This window comes from Lutjanus erythropterus, chromosome 9 (assembly GCF_056507025.1).
Source record: "Lutjanus erythropterus isolate fLutEry1 chromosome 9, fLutEry1.hap2, whole genome shotgun sequence".
NCBI lineage: Eukaryota > Metazoa > Chordata > Actinopteri > Lutjaniformes > Lutjanidae > Lutjanus > Lutjanus erythropterus.
Window position 1 is genome coordinate 2,556,513 of NC_139325.1, and position 24,896 is coordinate 2,581,408.

At 38.7% G+C, this 24,896-nt stretch overlaps 1 protein-coding gene across 1 annotated transcript; it reads left to right on the plus strand.

Annotated features, from left to right (window-relative positions):
• Positions 1-5,563: 5,563 nt before the first annotated feature.
• Positions 5,564-24,059, plus strand: LOC146320953 (14-3-3 protein zeta-like). The gene is made up of 6 exons (XM_084725922.1): positions 5,564-5,722; positions 12,724-13,035; positions 18,108-18,231; positions 21,051-21,214; positions 21,415-21,510; positions 22,924-24,059. The coding sequence occupies exons 2-6, from the start codon at positions 12,733-12,735 to the stop codon at positions 22,978-22,980; spliced, it is 744 nt and encodes a 247-aa protein (XP_084582048.1). The 5' UTR covers positions 5,564-5,722; positions 12,724-12,732; the 3' UTR covers positions 22,981-24,059.
• The last annotated feature ends 837 nt before the right edge of the window (positions 24,060-24,896 follow it).

Genomic DNA, 24,896 nt, shown 5'->3' on the forward strand with positions numbered 1-24,896 from the left:
AGATTTATTAGCTTGTCAGGTTACACCCAGGTGAGAGGAAAATACCCCTATTTGCATTTGCTTGTCCACATAGTTTATGATCAAACCACTTCTATAATTAAGAGTGAGAAATGTAACATGAAGTTAACAAGAACTGACTAATAATGTTGGGTGTTTATCAGTCACTCTCGAAGAGCAGCAGCTCCAAACATCACATGTGGATGTATCAATAAATTGCATTTAAGGAAGCTAGAGTGTGCAGACCTATATATAGTTAAACTACAACTGACAGTCCATGTGACATGTATCCATACTTGTACACAGATATTCTAAGCATGGTTACTTATATACATACAGTATATATTCTCCCATCTACATAATAATAACATTATTTGTATAGCACCTTTCAAAAATAGTTACAAAGTGCTTTACAATAAAAGCAAAAGGCAAATAAAACTTTAAAATAAAATAGTTACAGCAAATATCGTTACTTAAGAAAAGCCATACTATAAAAGTGAGTCTTGACAAGACATATGACAGAAGATACTGAGTTTGCCTGCCTGAGATCTTGTGGCAGGGAGCTCCACAGCTGAGGGGCTGAACAGCAAAGGCCCGATTACCTTAGGTGACTAGTCAAGATTTTGGAACCGTCAGTCGGGCCCAGCCAGAGGTTCTCGGGCAGTGATCAGGTTCATAGGGAGTTAGCAGATCAAAGATGTAGGCAGGAGTCTGACCATTCAATGCTTTAAAAACAAGCAGTAAAATCTAGGGCTGCACAATGATCACAATATTATCAAAATCGCAGTATGGCCAAGTGCAATATCCAAATTGCAGAACCAAAACCAAATGCAATTTTTTGAAAAAGGAAAATGGATGAGAAAACAGCATTATAATGACGTACTGTAGTGCTGTGTAACAGCCTGGCCTAAAAATCCTGTTCTTCAGATGAAAGGAAACATGTTTGTTTGGTAGCGACCCCAACAAATACCACATCATCATGATTTTAATGGTTTTATTTAGTTTTAAGTTGTTGTTTTTTTAAGGTTTTTTTTTTTTTTTAAATGAAACTTGTAATGCAAAAATAGTAATTTCCACTAATTATATCTCAATCACAATTTCAGTCAAAATAAGGGCTATATATGTCTATATATATATATATATATATACATATATTTATATATATATATATATAGATTTTTTTTTTTTTTACCATATCGTGTAGCCCTTGTGAAATCTTAAACTCCATTCTAAAAATCTTAGGTTAAAAGCTTGGCAGCAGCATTTTGTACCAACTGCAGTATTTGAATGAACCAGAATAAAGAATAAAGTGCATTGCAATCTAACTATGCATACTTACATGATATGTTGACCCAGTATGACTCTAATGGAGCTGCCTTCCCTTACGTAAATGGTCATTTATAATTTTTTCATGTTTTGTGTTTTCTGAAGTGGTGAATTATGAAAGCAATAAAAGCCAAGTTACATCAAATGTGGTATTTGTTACATTCAAGTCTGAAGTTTGATAGTATGACTTCATACAGTGTTTGTAATGTGTAACTCAGGTTTGGGGAGTAACAGATTACATGAAATGGGCTTACATAATCAATACACCCCCACCCCGCAAAAGAAAAAAAAAAAAAATGAAAAGATAAGATAACTGTATTTTATTAAAGTTTAAGAAAAAAAATTAAATCAGTTTACAGTCACATTTTGTAAAACTGGGGATCATTTTTCAGGATTACAATTTTAAAATTCATTTTAAGATAAAGAATGATCTATGCAAGGCCCAGACTGGTGTTTATGGCAGGTTACTTGAAGTTTGAGTGTGAAACGTGACTAGCATACTTAAAAGTACATGTAAATGTAGATCATTGTTAATGTAGCTGTGCATTTGTATTTAATAAAGGAAGGGATATCTGAACAAACAATTAATAAACATAACAACAAACATAAAAGTAGGGGTAAAAAAAAAAAAATGATACACTTGAGTATGGTGATACTATGTTCTGTGATACTGTATCAACTCTCAATTCACTGTCTCGTTATATTCTGATACACGGCAGTGGTTCCTTTTCTGTTGTGTTTAAAAGCCTGACCACTAGATAGCACTGTTGTCATCTATCTTCACTGTTCTGACTGCATAAAAAGGTAAACTTAAAGGTAAACATAAAGATTTTATGCATATATAATGTGGTTTTCATTTAACTATTTTCCCTAAATTAGATTTAAAAATAATAATATGTCACTTTGCTTACCGTATCGCAATATATAACAATATATTGAATAGTAACCCCTGCATCATGATACATATCGTACAGTCAGATTCTTCTTAATATACAGCCCTACATAAAACATTATATTACGCTAATCAATTTCACTTGAGGTAATCCAAAAGTAATGGAAAGTAATCAAGTTACTTTACTTAGGATTAGGTTACTGACTACATTTTTTAACAGGCATTCATACATTTTTAAGTAAACCTCCCAACCCTGGTGTAACTACAGCATTATAAAATAATATACATATATACACATATAAGACTGCAGTTTTATCCAAGTCCAAGATATCCTCTAATAGCGTGATAGGTGGCAGTGTGGCACCCTACAAATTATGTGTGATAAGAGATAAGATATCGCTGTCATACTGGATACAAAAGAATTGTACTTACAGTACTTTTAATGGCTACTAATTTGTTACAGATACACCTATATGCAGGTGGAAATCCTGGATATGCAAAGCTCTGCAGCTACTACTGCAAAGGCGTGTACTAAAATAACAACATGGTACCATACTCATAACAAGGAATAATGTTAATGCCACCTGTAGCACAGTCCTAATCCAGGTAAAGTGATTCACCATCAAGACAAAGGACAACGTTGCAAAAGAGAGCAGTGGAATAAAGGAAAAATTTGTGTTTTATTTTAAACTACATCTTTCATCATCTCTAATTACAGCCTCCCTGCCTGGTGAAAACACATTTCTTTCAAACTCCTCACCCCCTCTTTGTAGTATAGTCCAAGCCCGAATTGAGATCACCCTGATGCCCCCTTTGATCTCCCTTCCCCACATGCCATCTAAACAAGTTTTCCTGCAGTTTGCAGCAGCACCATCACTGCGTCCTGGGCTAAGCGCTGACTAAGACGTTTGTGATTGATTTAAAGAGATGTGTCTTTGTAGTATAAAGAAAGTAGTTCAGGTAAATTCTACCTTAGAAAGTGAGTAGTTCAGAACTTATGTGAACACACACATTCCACTCATTAACAGCCTTAAGAACTCTGAGCTAATCCCAGGATAAGAGTTAAAATAGAAGTTGTTTGTTCAATTAATTAATTAAAAGGATAAATTTCTGAATATTTTTATGCAACGCTTTAACCTTGGTAGTAGTTAATGTGTGTGTGTGTGTGTGTGTGTGTGTGTGTGTGTGTGTGTGTGTGTGTGTGTGCGTGTGTGTGTGCGTGTGTGTGTGTGTGTGTGTGTGTGTGTGTGTTTGTCATAACCAATTTAAGGGTAGATTTTGACCAGTCCTCATTTTCAGACTTTCAGACTTTAAAAGGACTGTTCGAGGGTTCAAACTTGGTTCTAAGGTTTAGGTTAGGGTTGAAGTAAGGGTGATGGTTTAGGGCATTTAGTTGTGATGGGTGGGGTTACGGAAAGGGTGGGAAGTAAGTAAGAACAAATACTTTGTTACTGTGCATAAGTAGATTTTAAAGGCATCTGTTTATTTGCGTATTTTTCTGATAATTTTTTACTATTTCTCGAAACATTTAAACATAGATATCTGCACTCTCTACTTACATTTTCAAATCAGGCTTGTTACTTTGGTTTTAGTGAGTCTGAGGGGAATTATTGGTTATTTTTTGCATGCCACTTCTAGACAGATTTCAACCTAAATGGATTGGACATTAACACGGAAAAGACAATTATGCGTAGCCAGTAGTGCATATCACACATGACAGATGAAACAAAAAACAAGATGTGAAAGATGTATCAAAACAAAAATAATGTCAAAGACATAACAAGACAATAAAAATGACAAGATAGAAAAGATGTAACAAGATGAAAATGGCGTAACTAGAAAAAAAACACCTAAAAGACATAACAAGATTAAAAAAAAAAAAGACATAAGGAAAAAACATAACAAGAGAGAAACAACTTAAAAGACATAAATCAAAAAGTTGTAACAAGACAAAAAAGACATAGGACAAAAAAGTTTTAACAAGACAAAAGCCACCAGAAAGCTGTAAAAAGAAACAAAATACATTACAAGACAAGATGTAAAAGATGTAACAAGACATAAAAAACCTAGAAGGTGTAAAAAGACAAAAAATACATAGGACAAAAACTACTACAAAAGATGTAACAAAACAAAAATGACATAACACGAGGGAAAAGACAACAGCAAAAACCATGTCAAAGATGACAGCCAGTACAAATGTCATTCATAGGCTGACTTTTTACTTCAGAGCCTGTATGTTTTAATTTTACCTGAGTAATTAAGTTTAATCAGTATTTCTACTTTTACCAGAGCTTTTTTGTTTTACATAAGTATATGTATTTCTACTTGCATAAAGAATGTGTATACTTTTGCCACATTTGGGTTTGGGTAAGCGTTATGTCAATGAGAGTGTGTACAAAGAAGTACAAGAATGTATGGGGATATGTGTGTTCAAGTTCTCAAAATGTGGTTGACTAAGTGAGGACTCACCTAACCGGTTATGTCTTTATATCACGCCTTTTTTCCTTGACTTGATATCCATCTGGTATGGTATACTACTACACCCTTCCTGGACCACACTTTGACAATTGAGTGGAGACGTTTATTTTTTAGTACTGGAGCCTGTGCACTTCTACAGCCAATACTATCTCATCTGCCCTTAAATAGGTTACAAGCTTGAAATCTTGGCCTGAGGGGAAAACATGTGACAAGGCAAAAATAGCTTCACTCTCTCCCTTTGGAAACCTACCAGAATGCAGAAATAGTCGTTTCTATTAAGCAAGATATACTGAAACACTGCGTCCTGTGTTCTAGTTTGTGATGCCCTCAGCATCTCCAGCAAATACTCCTAAATGCTGTACCAGACATGATTTCACAACTGTGTGGAAAATGTCAACAGGTCTATTTCACGTTTCATGTTATATCCCTCTGGTTACTACATACAGCCATAATCTGTATCACAGCATCCATACCATGGGTGGCATTCAAAGCTAAAGAATACCTTTTGGTGTTAGTCACTATGCAGTATATTTTGTCTCTACTTCATTTCTGATACAATAGTGTGATCTAAAGTTAAAGTACAGTATTTGATTTGTAAGTGATAGTGATTTCCATATCAGAGTTACTGTGGTGTTTTAAACTGAGCTTATCACAGATTTGCATTGAATTTAATTATAAGTGTCTATAATGTATTCAGGGTTGTAAATTAATGTGTGACCAATATCAAAGTTGTAATATAATCCTCTGTAAAAACATCAAAATGTGCTCACATTGGTCGGCCTGCATTACTTGCAATTATTTGTGACCCTTTGCCTCCAAAGGATAGGAAGAAGGGAGAAACTACTACCCCCACAATGCCTCGTGTTTGGTAGCCTTGGTAACGTTGACGTCAGTCGCCCCTTCTGTGGCCGTGCCTCGCACTGGTGTGATTGGAGGGAAACCCCGTGGATTACATTCAGACTGACTGGCAGAAAGAATCAGCTGTAGCGGCACACCGACATCACTGCTATCTGACAGTAGCCCACTCAGGTATGAAAGGACTTTAAGCTTTTAAAACTTCACTTTGACGTTTGCATTATTGGCCTTTAGGTCCTCTCACTTTTCGTAAGATATAATTATTGTGGAAGCGCTTTGTCTCCAATTGACTATGGCTCTGCATCTAGCGGCGACAATCGTCAGCCCAAGAACAATGGTTAGCTTAGCTACAGTTTGGGATATGTCTAATAGCTGGTTTCAAAATGGAGCATCAGACGGGAAGGCGTGTCAGGTCGAAGCTCTGATATTCTGTGCTTTTGTCTACAAACGTTTTGCATGTTAATTTCACTAATTAGTCAGGCTTTGGGTTAAATGTGCCTGTGGTTTGTTAACAAATATCGCGAGAAAGTATATCCGTTATTCATGAGGTATTATCTCAGTATCTGAGACACTGTAATATTAAAATATGAATTTGCTGACAGTAACACCAAGGTACAGTAACCGTACTGTAGAGTATGCGTTTTATTTTCTGTTTACACGTGTCAAGTATGTAATGTTATTATCAAAACTAATAAGACCAGGCACAGTATGAATCTTATCACATCAGAGGCGCAGCATAACTAGGAAGAGAGATGAAAAAGACAACGGCTCACACTTGCTTAAGTGGTGTCGTCGGGCTGACCAGCCAAGTTCATAATGTTACATTTCGAGTTTATGATATACGTTTGAAAGTAGGCTTCACATTATCAGTGTGTCAGGGTAGGGTTACATATTAAATTGTAATAACCCTTAGCCCATTTATAAGAGCTGCTTAGCTTGGAATGCCTCTGTTTCAGGAAATAGTCGCTGCCATAGTGGAAGCGGGTCACGAGGCCCCAGCGGTAAATGGCTCCATAATGGAATATTACAGTAATGTTAGTGGGTGCTTTTTATTCACCGAATGGTGTTTTTTTTTTGTCAGAACTGTGCCTGTAAATTTAATAGAAGCGCTGATTGGTTCGTGTCGACCAAATGTACTGCCATTATTCACAGTTAACCACTTCAATATCGCAGTTCAGTTTCCGCCTGTTGGGCGAGCCACAGGTATAGGGATGGGTGTGGTGGTTGTGTGTGTGTGCGCGCGCACGCACGCACGTACGTACGTGTGTATACTTGGGCACGTCTGCATTTGCCGTGGATGCTTGCCAGCAGTAGACCTACCAGAACAAGTTCCTCTTGAATGTAAGCGTACCATGACTGTGTCAGGCTTTCTTAAGGTGAATAGTGTCCTGTATTCACACGAGTCAAGTGGCATATATGAATTTGCTTTTTTAAGTGCTGGGTGATGTGGCTTATAGTAATATCTCGATATTCTTAGGCAGCATAGGACAATCTTATAGAATTAGGGCTGGGTGATATAGACAAAACAAATAGCAAAATATTATAACCAAATATACAACATTATTAATATTGCAGTATAATGTAGAGATTAGAGCTGGGCAATATATCAACATTATATCGTATTGTGTGGGGCTGCAACAATTAATCAGTTTGAGTGATTTTCTAAGGAAAAAAGCCAAAATTCTCTGATTTCAGCTTCTTAAATGTGAATAATTGTTGGTTTCTTTACTCATTTATGACAGTAAACTAAATATCTTTGGGTAATGAGTAAAACGACATTTCAGGACATCATCTTGGGCTTTGGGAAACACTGATCGACATTTTTCACCATTTTCTGACATTTTAAAACAACTATTAATTGGTTAATTGAAAAAAATATTGTGCGATTAATCAACTATGAAAATAACCCATTAGTAGCAGCCTAATATGAAACTGGACATTGTCTTACATTTTGGATATTGTGATATTTCAAAAGTCTTGTCTTTTTCTGTTTTTTAAGGCATGGTAAAGTGATGTGATTTTCTGAATATACCATACTGTTTTAGCTGTTCTGTTATTTGTCTTTATCCACTTAGTCCTTATATCCACATTAGTGTAAATTTATTTATCAAACATTTAATTGTATTAGTTGGTGATGTTAATGATGAATTTCTGTTAAGTAACCGATTAAAAATAAAAATAAACCGATAATTAATCAGTACAGAATTTGCTGTAAGTGTCCCTAATTTGACATTGGGTTTTGCGGTGGTGGGGGTGGGGCACCAATAGTCATGCCTACAATACTGTTGATGATAATAGAACAAACTTATTTTATCACCCTAGCTACTTTCACCCTTTGGAGAGCATAACATGTTGAAATTTGATGTGTAAAAAGTATCATGTCCTTTTGAAGAGAATTTCAGTCATTCTGTTTATTAATTCAGTTTATTTGGTTGCTAAACTCTATATAGCGTGTGAACTGTGTCAGAATTTGCTTTCTTTTCTGTATCTCAGGACAGGTTTTTTTTTTTTTTTTTTAAAGGTTATTTTTTTGGGCATTTTTGCCTTTATTGACAGTGACAGCTGAAGGTATGACAGGAAAGGGGGGTGAAGAGACAGGGGATGACACGCAGCAAATGAGCCACAGGCGGGTTTTGAACCGGCAGCCGCTGCAGAGGACTAACAGCTTCAATACATGGTGCGCATGCCCTACCAACTGAGCTATAGGGGCGCCCACTCAGGACAGGTTTTGACACTGCACACTACATGCACTCTGGAATGGAAAAAAGAGATTGACTCTGTGGAAGCCTGCTGGCTATTTTGGATGGGTCAGATGGATGTGGGCTATTGATCCAGTGAGAATGCCTGCGTGTGTGCGTGTGTGTGTGTGTGTGTGTGTGTGTGTGTGTGTGTGTGTGTGTGTGTGTGTGTGTCAGGTTTACACATTAACAGCCTTTACATTATACTGCTGGTAACTAGCAGGTCTAATACTGTGCTGTAGTACAGTAGAAGTAGTATCACCACTGCTAAGTATAATTATTATTTTCTCAAATCACCATGCTTACAGGCCTTGCAGGCATTTATTTATTTTATTTTATTGCATCTACATTTTTACTTACTTGCTGTGCTTAGTTGATACCCTTTGCTATACTCCCCTGTCCAGTTACTCTTTCACTCCCATTGCCTTGAGCTGCAATGGTGTGCATCAGTGTTTTTCTGTAGAAGTCCCTCCTGAGGAGGGCAGCATGCCTAAAAACAAATTTATAGCATGTGTCACAACTTCAGTAAACCTATTTACTGTGTGGTGTGATAGCTTCTGTGGACCTGTAGAGATCCACATGCATTGATGAATTGAGTTGAGAGTCAATACAGATACGCCAGCCACAGCTATTCATTTAAGTCCAGCCAGCTACTTTATTATTGATTTTTGATTCTAATTAGAGATGCACTGATTGCAATTTTCTTGGCCGATTCCGATTTCCGTTTTTTATAAGGGTCTGACCTGCCGATTCCAATTTTGGCCGATTCCGATTTTCAGTCTTTCTAAGAACTGTAATTGACAGCATTCACAAACATTTTTCAACAACTTTTCTTGTAAAAATTAAATTAGATGTTCATAATAAGACACTGATTATAAAATATTCATTAAATACTATTTAAATTTTCTCCAAAGTCCTCCAGGTTACAGCCAGGGCTTATTATTATATTTTTACATTAAGATTATGAATCAGCTGAATGTGATGACTCACGAAATCCCGTGAGATTTCACATGATCTCCTGTGGAAGCAGATGTAAACAAACTGGAGACAGACACGGTGCAACAGTTTGCTGCTGTAAAACTTTGCCATGAGAAAAACAGATGCAGAAGTTAAACGAGTCTTGATGAGAAAATGTTTGAGGAGACACATCAACACAGGTTGTTTATTCTTCAGCCAGAACAGGAGGTGAGATTTTAACTGTCCCTCTGTGAACAGCAGTCTGCTGCTGGCTAACATTAGCCTGAAGAGCAACAAAGTTTATGGCTGTTTTGTGACATTGTCAGCTGCTCTGTCTCGTTGTAGACTGTCTGTCTTCTTTTTATCCTGTTCTTGGAATCTGTCGCTGACACCAGCTTCAAGCAAGCATGTGTCTGAGTGTGTGTAGCTGTCATCAGCGCTATGTTGATATCGCGGCCAGTTTGTCTGCTGTGCGCATGACGTGACCATTGTGCAGAACATGTGTGACAATGATGTGCACAGAATCAGATATGTGACGCTGACCGGCCGGTCACTGGTCAGGGCCGGTCGATCGGTGCATCTCTAATTCTAATATAATAGTTTTGATTAACAAGTTGCAGTTCACTATGCGTGTACATTTTATGACCACTAGCCTCCAATTCAAAACAATGTGACCATGAATCATGCTAGAGAAACATGCCTATCTGTCTGTTAGCCCCTGCCCCGCATGCTGTATATGAATGTATGTGCATGCTCAGATCAGAGGTTGTCCTGCTGAGTAGAGAGTGGAGAGTCATTTTAAGTGTTTGACTAATATTAGAAAAATAATTGAGTACAAAACACTTCTAGAATTGCATTGATTGCACAGACAGTGGACATCCTCATAAGAGAGCAGCGTTTGTACGATTGTGCAGCAAGTATTTCCTAGGGATGCACTGATACCAGCATCGGGTATCAGTCTGATACTGTCCTCACATACTCATACTCATGAAACTACACCAATACCCCCACACCTGATACCTTGTCATGAAAAAAAGGCCACTTGACACAAGCAAGCATCTAAAGATCCAACATGATATAGAGTTTAGGAAATTTGCCAATGCTTATCCTCATTTTTGGTCGTACCGTCATTGTGAGCAAGAGTCTTACTATCGTCAACATCATCCACCCATGGTTGTAGCAACTTTGGCAACTCCGTAAAATTCCATGCAAGTCTGTGTAAAACTGAAACAACCTCACAGGGCGCACCTGTAGACAGCTGCTGTCAACACAGGTTGTTTATTCTTCAGCCAGAGGAGGTGAGATTTTGACTGTCCCTCTGTGAACAGCAGTCTGCTGCTGGATAACATTAGCCTGAAGAGCTACAAAGTTTACGGCTGTGCTGTGACATTGTCAGCTGCTCCGTCTTGTAGTAGACTTTCTGTCTTCTCTTTATCCTGTTCTTGGAATTTGTCGCTAACACCAACTTCATGCAAGCATGTGTCTGAGTGTGTGTAGCTGTGAATAGCGCTGTGGTGGGTGTGATGTCATGGTCAGTTTGTCTGCTGCATACATGACGTGGCCATCGTGCAGAACTCGCTGACTGGCTGGTCACCGGCCAGGGCCAGTCATGCTGAAAACCGGCCAGTTTCAGTCTCTGGCTGGTCAATCGGTGCATCCGTAATGTATACAGTAAACTGTACAGTAGGGGTGGGGGAAATTTCCGATTCTTAGATGCATCGCGATTCGGACGTGGACGAATCTGAATCGATTCACAAACGTCCAAATTTCGATTATTTAAATCTGTTAATTAAAGTGATACAGAAGCTTCTAAATAATGTGGAACTAAGAAGCGCGGTACGCGTCATCGCCGGGACACTTTGGGACGCGCACCTGGAGCGACACGCGCACAGCGGAAAACAAACATGGCCGACCGGCAGCCACCTCGCCATGAGGTCCGAACAGCTCCTTCTAATTTAAAAGCAGCCGTGTGGAAACACTTCGGCTTCTACAACGTCGACGGCGGAAGCGAACTGGACAAGAGCCACGTTATATGTAAGCTGTGTCGAGCTAAAATAAAATACTTTGGCAACACAACAAACATGAGAAGCCGTAACTCGATTCCACCCGACGGAGGAGTCGGGGAGACGGCAGGCTGCTGTTGCTGCGGCTACTAGTGGCTACTGTTGGTACTTTCCAGTTTGCACATATTTCCAATAGTTTAATAAAATATAATCGAAATGAATTCTTATTACAAATGCGCTGTTTTTAAAAATTGCAAGTGACGAATGCTTATTCAGTGAGACAAAAAGAAATGTGTTTGTGAAAAAGTGCATCAATATACATAAAGATGCATCAATAATCGTTTTATAATCGAATCGTAGCCCCTGAATCGTAATCGTAATCGAATCGGCAGGTGCCCAAAGATTCCCACCCCTACTGTACAGCTTAATAAGGAACACAAAATTAGTAAAGTAATTTGCTACAAATTACCTAAAAATGTAATGTGTGCAGTAACTATGATGACACTAGCAGCAGGAATCAGCAATAACAATTTGTTACATTTAGAAAGAGAGGAACAGCTGAGCAAAATAAAACATGTTTTTCAAGTTATTTTAAGAACTGTTATGACATTAAGTGCTCATCAACTATCGGCAATTACCCAAATGTAAGTACTTGTACTTGGTCTGAAAAAATGTGGTATCTGGGCATTCCTGAAAATTTCCACTGAAAGCACTGTATTCTCCATATATGCCACACAGATATTGATGGACTAAATGAATCAATTATTTTTGTTTACATTGCACTTTTTACAGCAAAGCGTTTTCTAAGACGCGTTACAATCACATACTAAAGCGGGCAGTGTTGTCAAAGTAACGGGCCTATGTCATATGAGGAAAATGTAGGCTTTGTCCCAGCCTCATACTGTTTACAGTGAAAAATGTCCTAGAAGGCTTTTGTTTATTTTGGAATTGATCAGTTATATTTTTGTTTGCTGGGGTGCAAGCATGTCCCTTTATATCTGATTTGTAGGCCAGGGTACCTTTGTATCACCACAATGCATTGTGTATGTCCTTCTTGTTACATATAATGAACCTTTATCAAAACATTGCAGCTCCTGCAATTTGGATATTGCACTTGGTTGTATTTCCATTAATTGTTCGGCCTTAATATGCAATAATTGAGATTATAGTGGGACTAGAATGTGTCAGAGACCACCAAATTTGGGCTTTTAGAGATAAAACTTTTCTCCAGGGGGAATGCACCTGGCTACTTTTACCCCAGTGGCTGGCTAATCCATATCCTTGAGGAAAGCCCTGATTTCATTCTCATTACTCTCATTAATAGCTCTTGAAATAAAAAAAATCACTTGCTTTAGCTCTAGTCTGCACATTTATTAATGGGCATTTGTGGTAAATAGTTACTGGACCAAATAGAAGAAATGTCCTCTTGTCACTCACTTAATTAACCTTCATCTGTCCTCTGCTTTCCTTCATCCAGCGAGCAGTCATGACTGAGACCCCTCCTAAGGAACTGGTGCAAAAGGCCAAACTGGCCGAGCAGGCTGAGCGCTATGATGACATGGCAGCTGCAATGAAGGCTGTGACAACAGAGGGCAATGAGCTGTCAAACGAGGAGCGTAATCTGCTGTCCGTGGCATACAAGAATGTGGTTGGTGCCCGTCGGTCCTCATGGCGTGTGGTGTCCAGCATTGAGCAGAAGGCTGAGGGTTCCGAAAGGAAGCAGTCCTTGGCCAAAGAGTACCGGGAAACAATTGAGGAAGAGCTGGAAAAAATCTGCAGGGAAGTACTGGTAAGGAAAAAAATTTTCAGACAATATTGTTGGCTTTATCTGTTAAAGTAATGGTGTTTTGCCATTTAGACATAGGTACCTGTAACATAAATGGTTCAGCTTTATTAAGACATGACAGGAATGTTGCAACAAGCATGATAGACTGAAAAAGTTTTTTTTTTCTCTCATAAAAAGGAGTAACAAGATGTATTTCAAGTTAATTTAATAGCATTCGACTCATGCTTGCGATGGTGGGAGTGTTGAGCTGAAATGACACCTTCCCTGTCCATGAGTGCGCAAGAGTCCGCTGGGGTCTGTGTGATGACAATCTCTTATCAGAGGGTGTATGCCTATGCTCCGTGCAGACATTAGCATACTATCAGTTTGTTGTGTCCATGCACACTTGTCCATGCAGCCATTACAGATGTCGGTCTACTGCGCATGTGTGAAACGCTAGTTCCAAGTATAAACAAAACTAATAGGCATCAATGGTGTCCGCAGCTGTCCATGTACTCATGTGTTCAGGACTATAAAATGCAGAGAAAAAGTGAGATTGTCAATTATTGAGACATGAAACTGACATGTAAATTTGCAGTCACATTGACATAATAAGATGCATGTCTGAAAGTAGATTGTTTCTTGCTATGGGATTAGCACTAATTGTCCAATGCTCTGTATACTGCACAGCAAAAGGTGGACAACTGTTAACTATTGAAACTAATCTGATATCATACAATGTTGGATGAAGATTTTGCACTAAGCATAAACTGTATTTAATAATCTTATTCAGCAAGTGTGGTTACTAGATGTTGGACATGTCAAAATTTTAGTGCCTCTTGCAGTACAAGGATAAAGAAGCAAGGCCTCTTGACAAAATTAATAGAAAAATTACCTCAGAGAAATTATTTCAGCAACTCATTTTCTTTCTGGCATTCAGATTATGTGAAGAAAGTGTGGATGACTAAGGAGTGAGTCTAACTCCACAGTCATACCTCCCTTCAACAGCTCATGCTGTTGGGTCAATCATTTCTGTCAACAAGACAAAGTAAACCTCATAGAGAATTTCCATGCCTTGACTGCTTCGTTGCTATCCATGGCCGTCTCTCAGCACTCTTAAAAAATCTTATCATGGCATTCTTCCTCACACAAACCCCTGTTATGTAATGTTCATACTTACTCTTATAGTATATTGTTTGGTTCTTCATTCGTAGCTCATGAGTTAGCCAGATTTTTCAACAATATGTGAAGTAGTGTGTTAAGCCTTTAATACAGGCGTAATGAAATGGCATTAACATCCTTGCTTGATCAGCAGGTCAGGTTACAATCCAAGATGTAAAAGTAAAAATACACAGAAATCATGAGCTCACACAATGCAGAAAATGATGTGTCAATAATAAGTGGCAGTTTTAATATATACATCTCTACAGTTTAATGCAAACCAACACAACAGAGCTTCCATAACATCTCAACATGTTGAGCCTAACAACTTCAACACTCTGAATAAGGACTTACTAGTAGTTGAAGAAAAAACACCTTTTTCATGTTGTAGCTGCAGGTAAACATTAAATTTACTAGCTTAATTGAAGTTATTCTAAATTAATTTAGTAGCTACCACTAAAAACTGTAGTGTGTATGCACATCTGAAATCCTTCAGCCATCTGTAGGGCCTCTGCTACTCTGTTCTTTCCTCAGCCTGTGCATTATCTGCCTGGTGACTCAACCGGTCCTAATCCTATAATGACAGAAGCTGAGCCACCAGCGTTCTGGCTCACTGACCTCCACTTTGGCCAAACAGCCATATGGGGACTGAAATAGAGAGGGATGACAGTAAGGAGGGCAGAGGAGGAGAGGTGTGGGACAGGGATAAGGTTGAGGTATACCTGAAGTGAACTAGTTCATGTGAGATGTCATCAACCATGTCTAAGGATGTTTTTATTCTTCTTCTGAATGGCCACACTCAAAAGCTGAATGAAAAGTCAGCCATTCAACATTATGGATCAAATGGGGATAACGGAGTTTCTCCTCTATGGTATACATGTTACTGCACTTGGTTGTGCACAGAAAAAGTGACTGAAGTATTTGTGTGAAGATAAAATAGAGACTGTGCCTTTTTAGTAAACCTGGCAACTGTCACAGGTCTTCCTGGGGTTGTGAATTTGATGTCAAAGTGGTAAATCAAGTTGAAGCAAAGGTTGCATGTATTGACATGTTAAAGTACACCTATATAATATCCAAGGACAGCTGTGGTTTGACTGAGTTTCCAGGCCTATCAAAGTAGAAGAACTAACTCAGTGAGCGCCGTAATGCTCCTTTTCAGGTCAGTTCAGCAATAGGTATTATTAGTAAAAGAACTTATCATGTAATCTAATGCTAGCAATATTGCTGCCCCATGCTGCTTGTGCATACCAGAGAGCATGCACACTTGTGTGCACACATCCCTGATGCTTGCTTTCACTGACATTAAATTTATAGTATGTGCTGCAGAAACAATTTGACAAGTCTATTCGAATATGTGCGCGCACACGCCCTTTCTGCAAATCTCTCTCTGTTCTTTGAAAACAACAAGGATATAGAGATAGATGTAATCAATCAATTCTAGGATGTACAATTACTGAAAATGTATATTTAATTTATTCTGAACATCCCTGCCATGGTTGTAGTTAGATTTTAGCTATACCCTTGCTACTGACCCACTTCTACATTCAGATCCCAGAGGGCTTCCCTGAGTCCTCACATCATTCTAAGAGCATTCAGCAAATGCAGGCTCTTACATCAGCCTACTTTATTCCAGTATACCAGGGGTAATGAACAAATGCACTGTGTAATGAACAGGCCCTTACCAAACAGGCAAAAATTCATGTCTCTGAATCCATTTAGAATGCATGTCTGTGTTTTGGACTATTATCCTATGCGTTTTTTAATTTGTGACTTAAATGACAATATTCATTTTTGACCCAGAGACTCAACTCAGTCAATAGCTAGTTTTAATTAGAGACCATTATTCAGGGAAGGCCTATAACTGATGCTCTCTCACTCTACAGTTTTAGAAAACAGAAGTGTTGTTGGACGTTCTTAACAATGTATAATCACTATTGCCATGCTTTTCTGCTTTCTTTTAAATGAGAAATATGTAATATATTCACAGTGCTAAATCATAAATTGACCACGATTTATCATCAGAGAAAAGGTAATATCTAAGTTAAAATAATGTCTTCTCCAGCAACAATGCTACAGCCAGTGTGTTCTCCTTTAAAATTTTCATTCTGGTGAGCAACGTCTGGTTTTGTTTTGGCCCTGCTGCCTGTTTCACATTTATTCCCTTTACATGGAGCTAAAATAATTATTGAAGTATGTTAAATGTTTGCCGAATTAGTGTCTGTTAATGAGTCGTAAGAAATCGTTATGATCATTGGAAAGAACAGATGATAAGTTAATCAATATGATAACAGAGTCTGGAAAGTAGGAACACAGGCAGTCACTTGACTCCAGAGTGTATTTTTGGAGCAGTGGGCTTTTGTTTCTGGGATAACAGGCCCAGCTTTACATTGTCAGCCATTTTAACAGTTATAAAAAGCTGATAAATTTATCGTCGCTTGTCATTGTCAAACTGTAATGTTATGCTCTGGTAGGAGTTTTTGTGTGTGTGCATGTGTGCGTGTGTGTGTGTCATGGCCATTGTGGATGAACAACATGGAAATGTCCACATGGTCACTACATTAGAATCCAAAGATAAGCTATGAACAGATCTGTACTTAGAATTAAGCATTAATTGATGTTTCTGTGGAGGCACTGTTTAACCCTCTTTGTCCCATAGTGCTTTAACATAGTAGATTAACCCTCTTTTTCTAGTAGCGATTTAACACAGTAGATTGACAACACGTTTCAGCTACTGGTTCATGCTTGTGTGGTAGAGAGCTGGGCTGTGAGTGACCTACTTCCTCTCCCAAAGCTCATCAGGAGTTCAGCAGCCTGTCTCTCTCCTCTTTCTCCACCCCCAGTATCTTTCATCCATGCTCCACCATCTTCACTCCTGACTCCTCTGTCCAGCCTGTCCCTTTCTCCTCCCCCATGTTGTCATGTTATCCACCATCCACACAGATCCACCCCCCTTCAGTGGCCTCTGAAGCATCTGTGATGTAGTTCTGGTTATGTCTCACAGGCTCAAGCCTTGGGGCTGTTGGAGGTAGCCAACATGCCTCTACCCTCATCTCATGAGAAATGATGGTTTGAAATGTTGGCAATGATATTTATTTGAATGGTTTGGAGAGTTGTCACAATACCACATTTTTTTAAACATTGATACAATACAACTATGAAAATGTGATACTTGAATACCTCTTTCGATACCACAGCAAGAGAATAAAATAGACTTTTTTTTGTCTTTTTGCACACAGTGCTGGCACAGAAACACTCAGTGAACACTATCTGGTTTTGCTATGCTGTGAGCCAAATTTCAGCCAGAACAATAACAACTAAACTGAACCGAGGTCTTAAATGAGCACTTACATGTTTTTCTAATTGCTTTGGTACTATAATAAACAGATATTGTGTTGTTGATCTGGGGTTCTTTTTGAGACATCGTGTCTGCTGTTGCTTGCAGACAGACAACATGGATAATTGGATTGACAGTATTAGACAGTGCCCCTCAATACCTAATAAATGTACCTTTTTGGATGACAATGTTAATGTTCATCAAATTTTACATAGTAGTCAGAAGCAGCAGTGGTGGCTTGTTAATTTCCAGTACTTCACCAGATTTGTCTATACTTTTGACAACCTTCCTGGGTCAAAACAATGACCACTGCTCTAGCGGTGGGGTCAGCTGATAATTAATGGGTTTAAATGGCAAAAGAGTCTTGTGGTAATTTGTAAAAGATGTATTATCCATCAATGAACTGTACACATTTTATACCTAGAGTTGAAGAATACAAATCAATCCTTCTGTTTCTGTTGATTTTTTTTTTTTTTTTTTTTTTTTTTTTTTACAATTGTATAGAAGGCTATATACGTCATACACATTGTATTTAATATCATAAAAAGCCTGCTCCTTTTTAACAGTTTCCTCTGTCTTTTTTGTTTGTTTCCTCCGACAGGATCTCTTGGAGAAATATCTCATTCCCAAAGCCTCTTCACCAGAGAGCGAAGTCTTCTATTTGAAAATGAAAGGAGATTACTACCGCTACCTGGCTGAGGTGGCTACAAACGAGAAGAAGAATAGTAAGCCTCTGTTTGTGCCATCTCTTTGTGAGGGGGGTTTATTTCATTTTTGTTTTTTACATATGTGTATATTTTGCTGGTTGGAAAGCTGGTTTGTAAGAACAGACACAGCTCCTAGCCCAGCCAAATAAGACGTATTAGACAAGATCCTATTAAATGAACACTTAAGTATTGGGATAAGCCTTATGACATTGGCTCCTCAATACTGATTACACCAATATCACAGTATGGTCTTCCAGCAGTAATAAAGATAGGATATATGTACTTGAATAATAACACTTACTGTCATTGTTGGTGACTGTTAACAGTCAACAACAAGTCGGTAATTTTTATGCAGTCGATGCCTATAGCAAGTCAAGTAATGAACATAAAGCAGAAGTCTTTCTTTATGAACATTTAACCTCAACTATAACCAATAAAAAACCCTGAAGGTTTCTGGCAGGCTTTAATGGCATTTGTCAGTGTGATCACTTAAAGCCCATAGAAATATTCTGTTTGGGGTTATTGCATTTTAGCTCATGCATGTCCACATCTTTTTGGATACAAGGCACCTCATGTTTCCAAAGACCATCTCCCTAAGTTTCATTGTCTTAACAAATTTGCCCCCTAGTGGCTGTTGAGTGACATGTCTGTGTCCATATATGTTAGACTGAAGCATGACTGTGTTCCTGTGGGTTTCAGCTTTCAACTAAGACCTCGATACAATGCCAGATGACAACTAAGGGAACTTATGACATAGTGGAAGCTTGTCTGTTGAATTTGCAGAGGTTGCTTTCCATTCATCTATTTACGCAGCAATACAGGGAGTGTGCTGTTGTTCCAATTTTGGAAACATTACTGAAACAACAGCATCATAATTACATATGTCTAAATCTCATTTTAAGCTTGCTTTGCTTGTTTGTAGTACATGTAATTATAAATGTTTTTGACCATAAGGGAAAACTGAAAGATCACAGGCTGTTCAACTCCAATAATTTTAAGGCATTCAGCCAATTAAAATTTAGTAATAGAATCTGTACCACTGTCCTGCTAACTCTGACATTTCTCACAGTTATCCTGTCAAAAAACAAACAAACAAAAAAAAACAAACCCAAAAACAAAAAAAACAGCAAAGTGTAAAAAACAAGTTTTGGTTTTATGGCTGGTGCTTGTCTTTTCTGGTTGCTTGGCAACTTCATGATGTTTCCATGGCTCCAGCAAGCCTCTGCACCTGGCCAAAAAATAGTCTTGCAAATAACCACCCATAAGACCTGAAATTGACATTTTCAGATATTTTCTAAACCAGCAAGATGTGTTCATTTGTGTGTGTCAAAGGTACTGGTAGGTGGATTTTGTTGCGGGGCAGAGCTTTTATTGCAGTTTCCACCTGTTTCCTGTTTATGCAAAGCGTAGCTAACAGGCTGCTGGCTGTAGTTCTATATTGAATATTAGACTGGTTGATCATCTCCTCAAACTCTTGAAAAAAGTTAATTTCCAGTTTTTCTGAATTAGTCTGATCACATTAGCTCTATGTAGACCTTAGGAAAGCCACGTAAGCCAAGTATTAGTAGTACAACTCAGCTTTGTCATCATTGTGTTCTGATAAAGCCTTCAGAAACAAATGTGTGATGTATCTCACAACAAACCACCTCCCTGGTGCTCCCCCCTTACAGAAACTGAAGAAGAGACCCTTGTTAATACCTCAGAATTGTGGCCCATCCATAGTATGTTACTGTATTGCTGTAGGGCACATGTTAAACTCAAGGCTCAGTGGCCGAATCCAGCCCAGCACCTCATTTTATTTAAGCGAGAACTTGTGAACAATATAAATTGTGTGATACAATTCAGTGATAGGTTGATAGGTTATGGAAGTACCAGGTCTTGGCAATGAATGAAATGACTGCTGGAGCACACGTGTGTGTGTGTGTGTGTGTGTGTGTGTGTGTGTGTGTGTGTGTGTGTGTGTGTGTGTGTGTGTGTGTGTGTGTGTGTGTGTGTGTGGGTTAGTTGGTTAGTTGGTTAGTTAGTTAGTTAGTTAGTTGCTTGTGTGGGAAATGTGCATCGATACACCTCACACACGAACTTCACCTGGGCAGGCCATCCAAGTATAAGTGGTGACACATTTTAGCATTTCTTACATTTATTTTTCTTTTATTTATTTTTGATCTGCTGTTGTGAAAATGGAATTGCAAATGAAAAACATTGAAAATGTGAGTTGTGTTTTTTGGGAGACTATAAAACATACTGCTGGTGAAGAAAGTCAACAGATTAGACACATGTAGGTGGGGAGAATCAGAAGAATGTTGGGTTGGGCAGGATGGGTGTGTGTGTGCTGTTAGAGACCAGAGGTGTCCCTGTGTGAGTGTCTGGGAAAAGCAAGGTTAGAAGATTTTAGTTTGTGACTACTAGTATAATGTAGACAATTAAGTACAATAAAAGTGGCAAAATAAGAAATAACTTAATTCACTGCGTTCAGTGTTTAAAGAGGCTGGCTCTACAGGGTGCTTCTCTCTCCCTCCTCATTCAGCACACAGCATTCGGCTCTGGCTGGGTGGGTGTGTACAGTGCCGCAGGATGAGAGCGTATTGCAAATTTGCAGCTGGCACTCTTCACACCATTACATTAGCAAAATAAAATAATAAATATCTCCAAAAAAAAAAAAAAAAAAAAGCCCAAAAAAACAACTGGCAATGGATTCAGACCATCACCAGTAGACGATATATTTGTCCAATCACCCAACCTTAGTATGAAACCATTAAAAAAAAAAACATCTAAAGATAATTGTATTTTTCATTGTCAAGCTCCACATCTCTCATGCCCTTTTCTTTTTACCCCCTTAGGTTCCATTGATGAATCAAGGATGGCCTACCAGAGTGCCCTTGATATCAGCAAAGAGAAGATGCAGCCTACGCACCCAATCCGTCTTGGTCTTGCCCTGAATTTCTCAGTTTTCTACTATGAGATCATCAACTCACCTGATGATGCCTGCAAACTGGCCAAAAGCGTATGTCTATAACACCACATAGCTCTTTTAATTCTCATGAAGACATTAAACTGCTTAGTTTAATGCATTGTTATGAACATTATGTTTTTGTGAGGACATGTCAAACTGAATGTACATCTGTTGCTAAATACACAATGGAACAGCAAAACCTGTGTACAACTGTCCTTCCAATAGTTAAAAATGTGTTTTGAATCCTACAGGCTTTCGATGATGCCATTGCAGAGCTTGACACACTGAGTGAAGATTCCTACAAAGACAGCACACTAATCATGCAGCTACTGAGAGACAACTTGACAGTAAGTTTTTCTTGGTTTCAGCTGATTAGTCCACTGATTATTTTCTGAAGTAGCTGTGCGGTCTATAAAATGCCGATCACAGCTTTCCAGAGTCTGTAGTAATATATTCAAATGTCTTGCTTTCAGTCCAAAAGCCAAATATATTCAACTTCAAAATAGCAAGAAAACCAGAAAAAAAATCCCATGTGATGACCTGAAATCAGAGATTATTTTATCCTGTATGCATTAATATAATTATTACTATTGTTATTAAAGGGATACTTCCCAAAAATGAAAATTAAGTTATTATCTACTCACCCTCATGCCAACTGAAGGTCAGGTTTTCATGGGAAAATGGCATTGCAGAGTCTTCCAAACATTGGAACTGAATGGTGACCAGTTTTCAAACATGAAAAAGCAGGGAAAAAATACATTAAATGCCTTCATAATGCTTGTCGGGTGTAATTCAGGTCTAATATCCTAAAGCCCCCACATGCCAAGCTGACTTGAATGATGTCATTTACACTGTTTTTTAGCCTAAATCTTCACTGTAGCTTGTTAGCTTGGAGCCACGTTCACATGGGCATGCATACCGTCTGAACTTGGTGTCTGTGGTGTGACAGAATGCAAATGGCATGTTGGGGCTTTAGGCGAGCATTTCTGTTTAAATACATCTTCTACGTTTTGTCAGGGTTGGTTACCTAACCCACAGTCAAACTGCAACTGTGTGTTACTGAACAAGCCTTCTTCTTTAAGTAAGGTGGGGTTGTGGGTAATCTTGGTGTGTGGGTCCAGAAATATCTAGCAAGCAACTACGAGTCAGGCTGCCATCAATTAAAATAGTCTAAAACTGGAGGTGTTCCAGACAGGTTTTATAGCTGAAAGGTGCTGGTAGAGTAATAAACTCAATCAGATGATTAATCGTGTTGTATCAACATGGTAGCAAAACAAAACAGAACTCATAGCTGCTGAATACCAAAGTTAGCATTTCACAGTGTGCACCAATTCTGCAGTGAAGAGTACAGGAAGACACTGTAGGAATGTTACATAAACTGCAACATTTTTTCAGTGACAGCAAACAACACAAAACCTTTCAACAACAATTATACAGCAACTTGAGCTTATCTACACACTTTTTGGCTGACTAAAGTAACTTAACTACCAGTGGAAACACTGAAAACTTAAATATGATGATATGGTCATCTGCCATATAGCATTGTAATTCACACTTGAATATACCAAATTTATTTGATAGATTGCTCAGTCCTAGTGCCCTTGATTTCTTTCAAATTAAAATGAAAACAAGTATTACCATAAGTATTAATGGATGTTTCTTTATCCTTTCTTTACCCACTCTGCTTTGACCCTCTTGTCCTCCTCTCTCTCGCTGCTTCTCTTTCTCCGGCTCATCGTCGTCTTCTTCTCTCTCCTCAGCTGTGGACCTCTGACAACCAGGTTGAGGGAGAGGACACAGAGGAGCCCAAAGATTGAGCCAGACCCCCGTAGTCATCCCCGTCTACCTGCCATCGTCCCGGCTCATCTTCGTCATGATCATCTACAATGACACCACCTCATTATCATCATCGTCGTCCAGCTCTCTCCATTGTTTGTTTGTTTGTTTTTTTTTATTTAGTTCTCTCAACACTCATCTCATTCTATCGGTTTACTGTTCCTCCTTCTGTAGTAACTGGGGAAAAAGGGGGGGGGGGGTAATTTTTGTTTTTTAATTGTGTGGTGGGCGGGAGGGTCCATGTGGAAGGGTAAAGTGTGTTTGGGGTTGGTTGCTTGTCTGCTGACCCCTTTCTGTGTGGGATCAACAGGGGTGTTGCATTAAGGTGGTGGGTAAGAGGGCCAGTTCTCAACTCATGAAACATGCAGCAGGTTTTTAGTCAGAAAACAGTTATACTATATGTGTATCCTGTTCCTATTAATGGTCCTGTTTTTGATCAGCACTGTCTTTTGGTGATACATCTGTAGTTTCACACAATCAGGAGATGGCTCCTCACACACGAGAGGCAGCAGCTGTTTGTCTGTACTTGTCGAGAGAAATGACAGCAGAGGTAAAGACAGTGGAGGTGAAATGGGGAGTGCCGAAGACAGAGGGCAAGGTTTTATTGGAACGCAAAGGTTACATTCCATTTACTGTCAGTTGCTCAACTTTCTACTCTTATTATTTTATTTTGTTTTTGGGTGACCTGCTTTTGTATTTCTATGTATCAATTTACGAGGTATAGAAAACTTTGAAGAACAAAAGAGCACACAGGCTTGTTATTGTTGAGGGTTTTATGAGCACAGCAGTAAAAAAAATAAAAAATCCACCTGCTCATTTAGTTACTGCTTTTTCAGATTAAGATTTTTGTTTTGTCTTTTATTCTCCTTTTTTCTTTCAGTACTTGCCTAAACTGCATGTTGGTAAGAAGTAGTTTGTGGGGATGTAAGGAAGATTATTGTTGAGCGGGTTAGCTTTGTTCATGTCTTTGGAATTTTCATACAAAACACCCAAGCATAACTGTTATTTGGGGGGAAACGTGTAATTTCATGTGAGCGAATAAAAAAATAATTTAAAAGTTTCAACTGGTCCATTTGAAATGGTGTCATCTAACAGCCCTGGAGTTTTTTTTATTTACCATTTTATATTATCCAACATCTTTTACAGTTTGTTACTTTAGACTCTCAGAAGTGATTATCTTCAGCCTCAAAAAGCTGTAAGCATTGCTGCATTTGGATGGTAAATCCAGCGGCCATTATAACTCAGCTGCTCTACTTTCTGTGACTCACTGTACAAGAATAAGTGAGTCACCCTGAGGTGGAGGCTGGGAGCAGACGAGGAGACCCACAGAGAAAGTCCTCTTTCATTACACACCAGTTTGATTCACTGTCTCCAATGCAAATACTCTGCTGTTGCTGGTCAATGATGCCTTTTGTTCCTCAGTGATGCGTCCTCCTTGAACTACATCATACAGACTTGTTCTTGGTGGAAAAACCAACAAGTCCAAGCACACAGGCCACACCCAAGAATACAGTGGGCCTTTGGAAACAGGAGCCACAGAAGATTTTCAACTGCAAAATTTAATTCAAAAGGCTAAGCTGGTCAAAGAACAGTAAGTAGAAACAATGGGGTGAATGATTTTCGAACAACCTTTGGACCTTGTGCTATGTTTCAAAATGAAAGTAAAGTTTGTTTCACTGCAACTATGTGGATGAACAGCCAACGGAAGGGAGATTTTAAAAGGAAGCTGCAACTACCACAGAGGAATTTTGAGCTGCAGTGCCGTCTCTTCACACCATACTCATGAGTAAAAAGAAGGAGTAGACAGCACAGTTGCAGCAAAGTGGCCCTGCAGAGTCGGCCCTCACTCAGTCTACACACGTGTCCTGCTGATGATGCATAAAAATAGGCTAGGTAT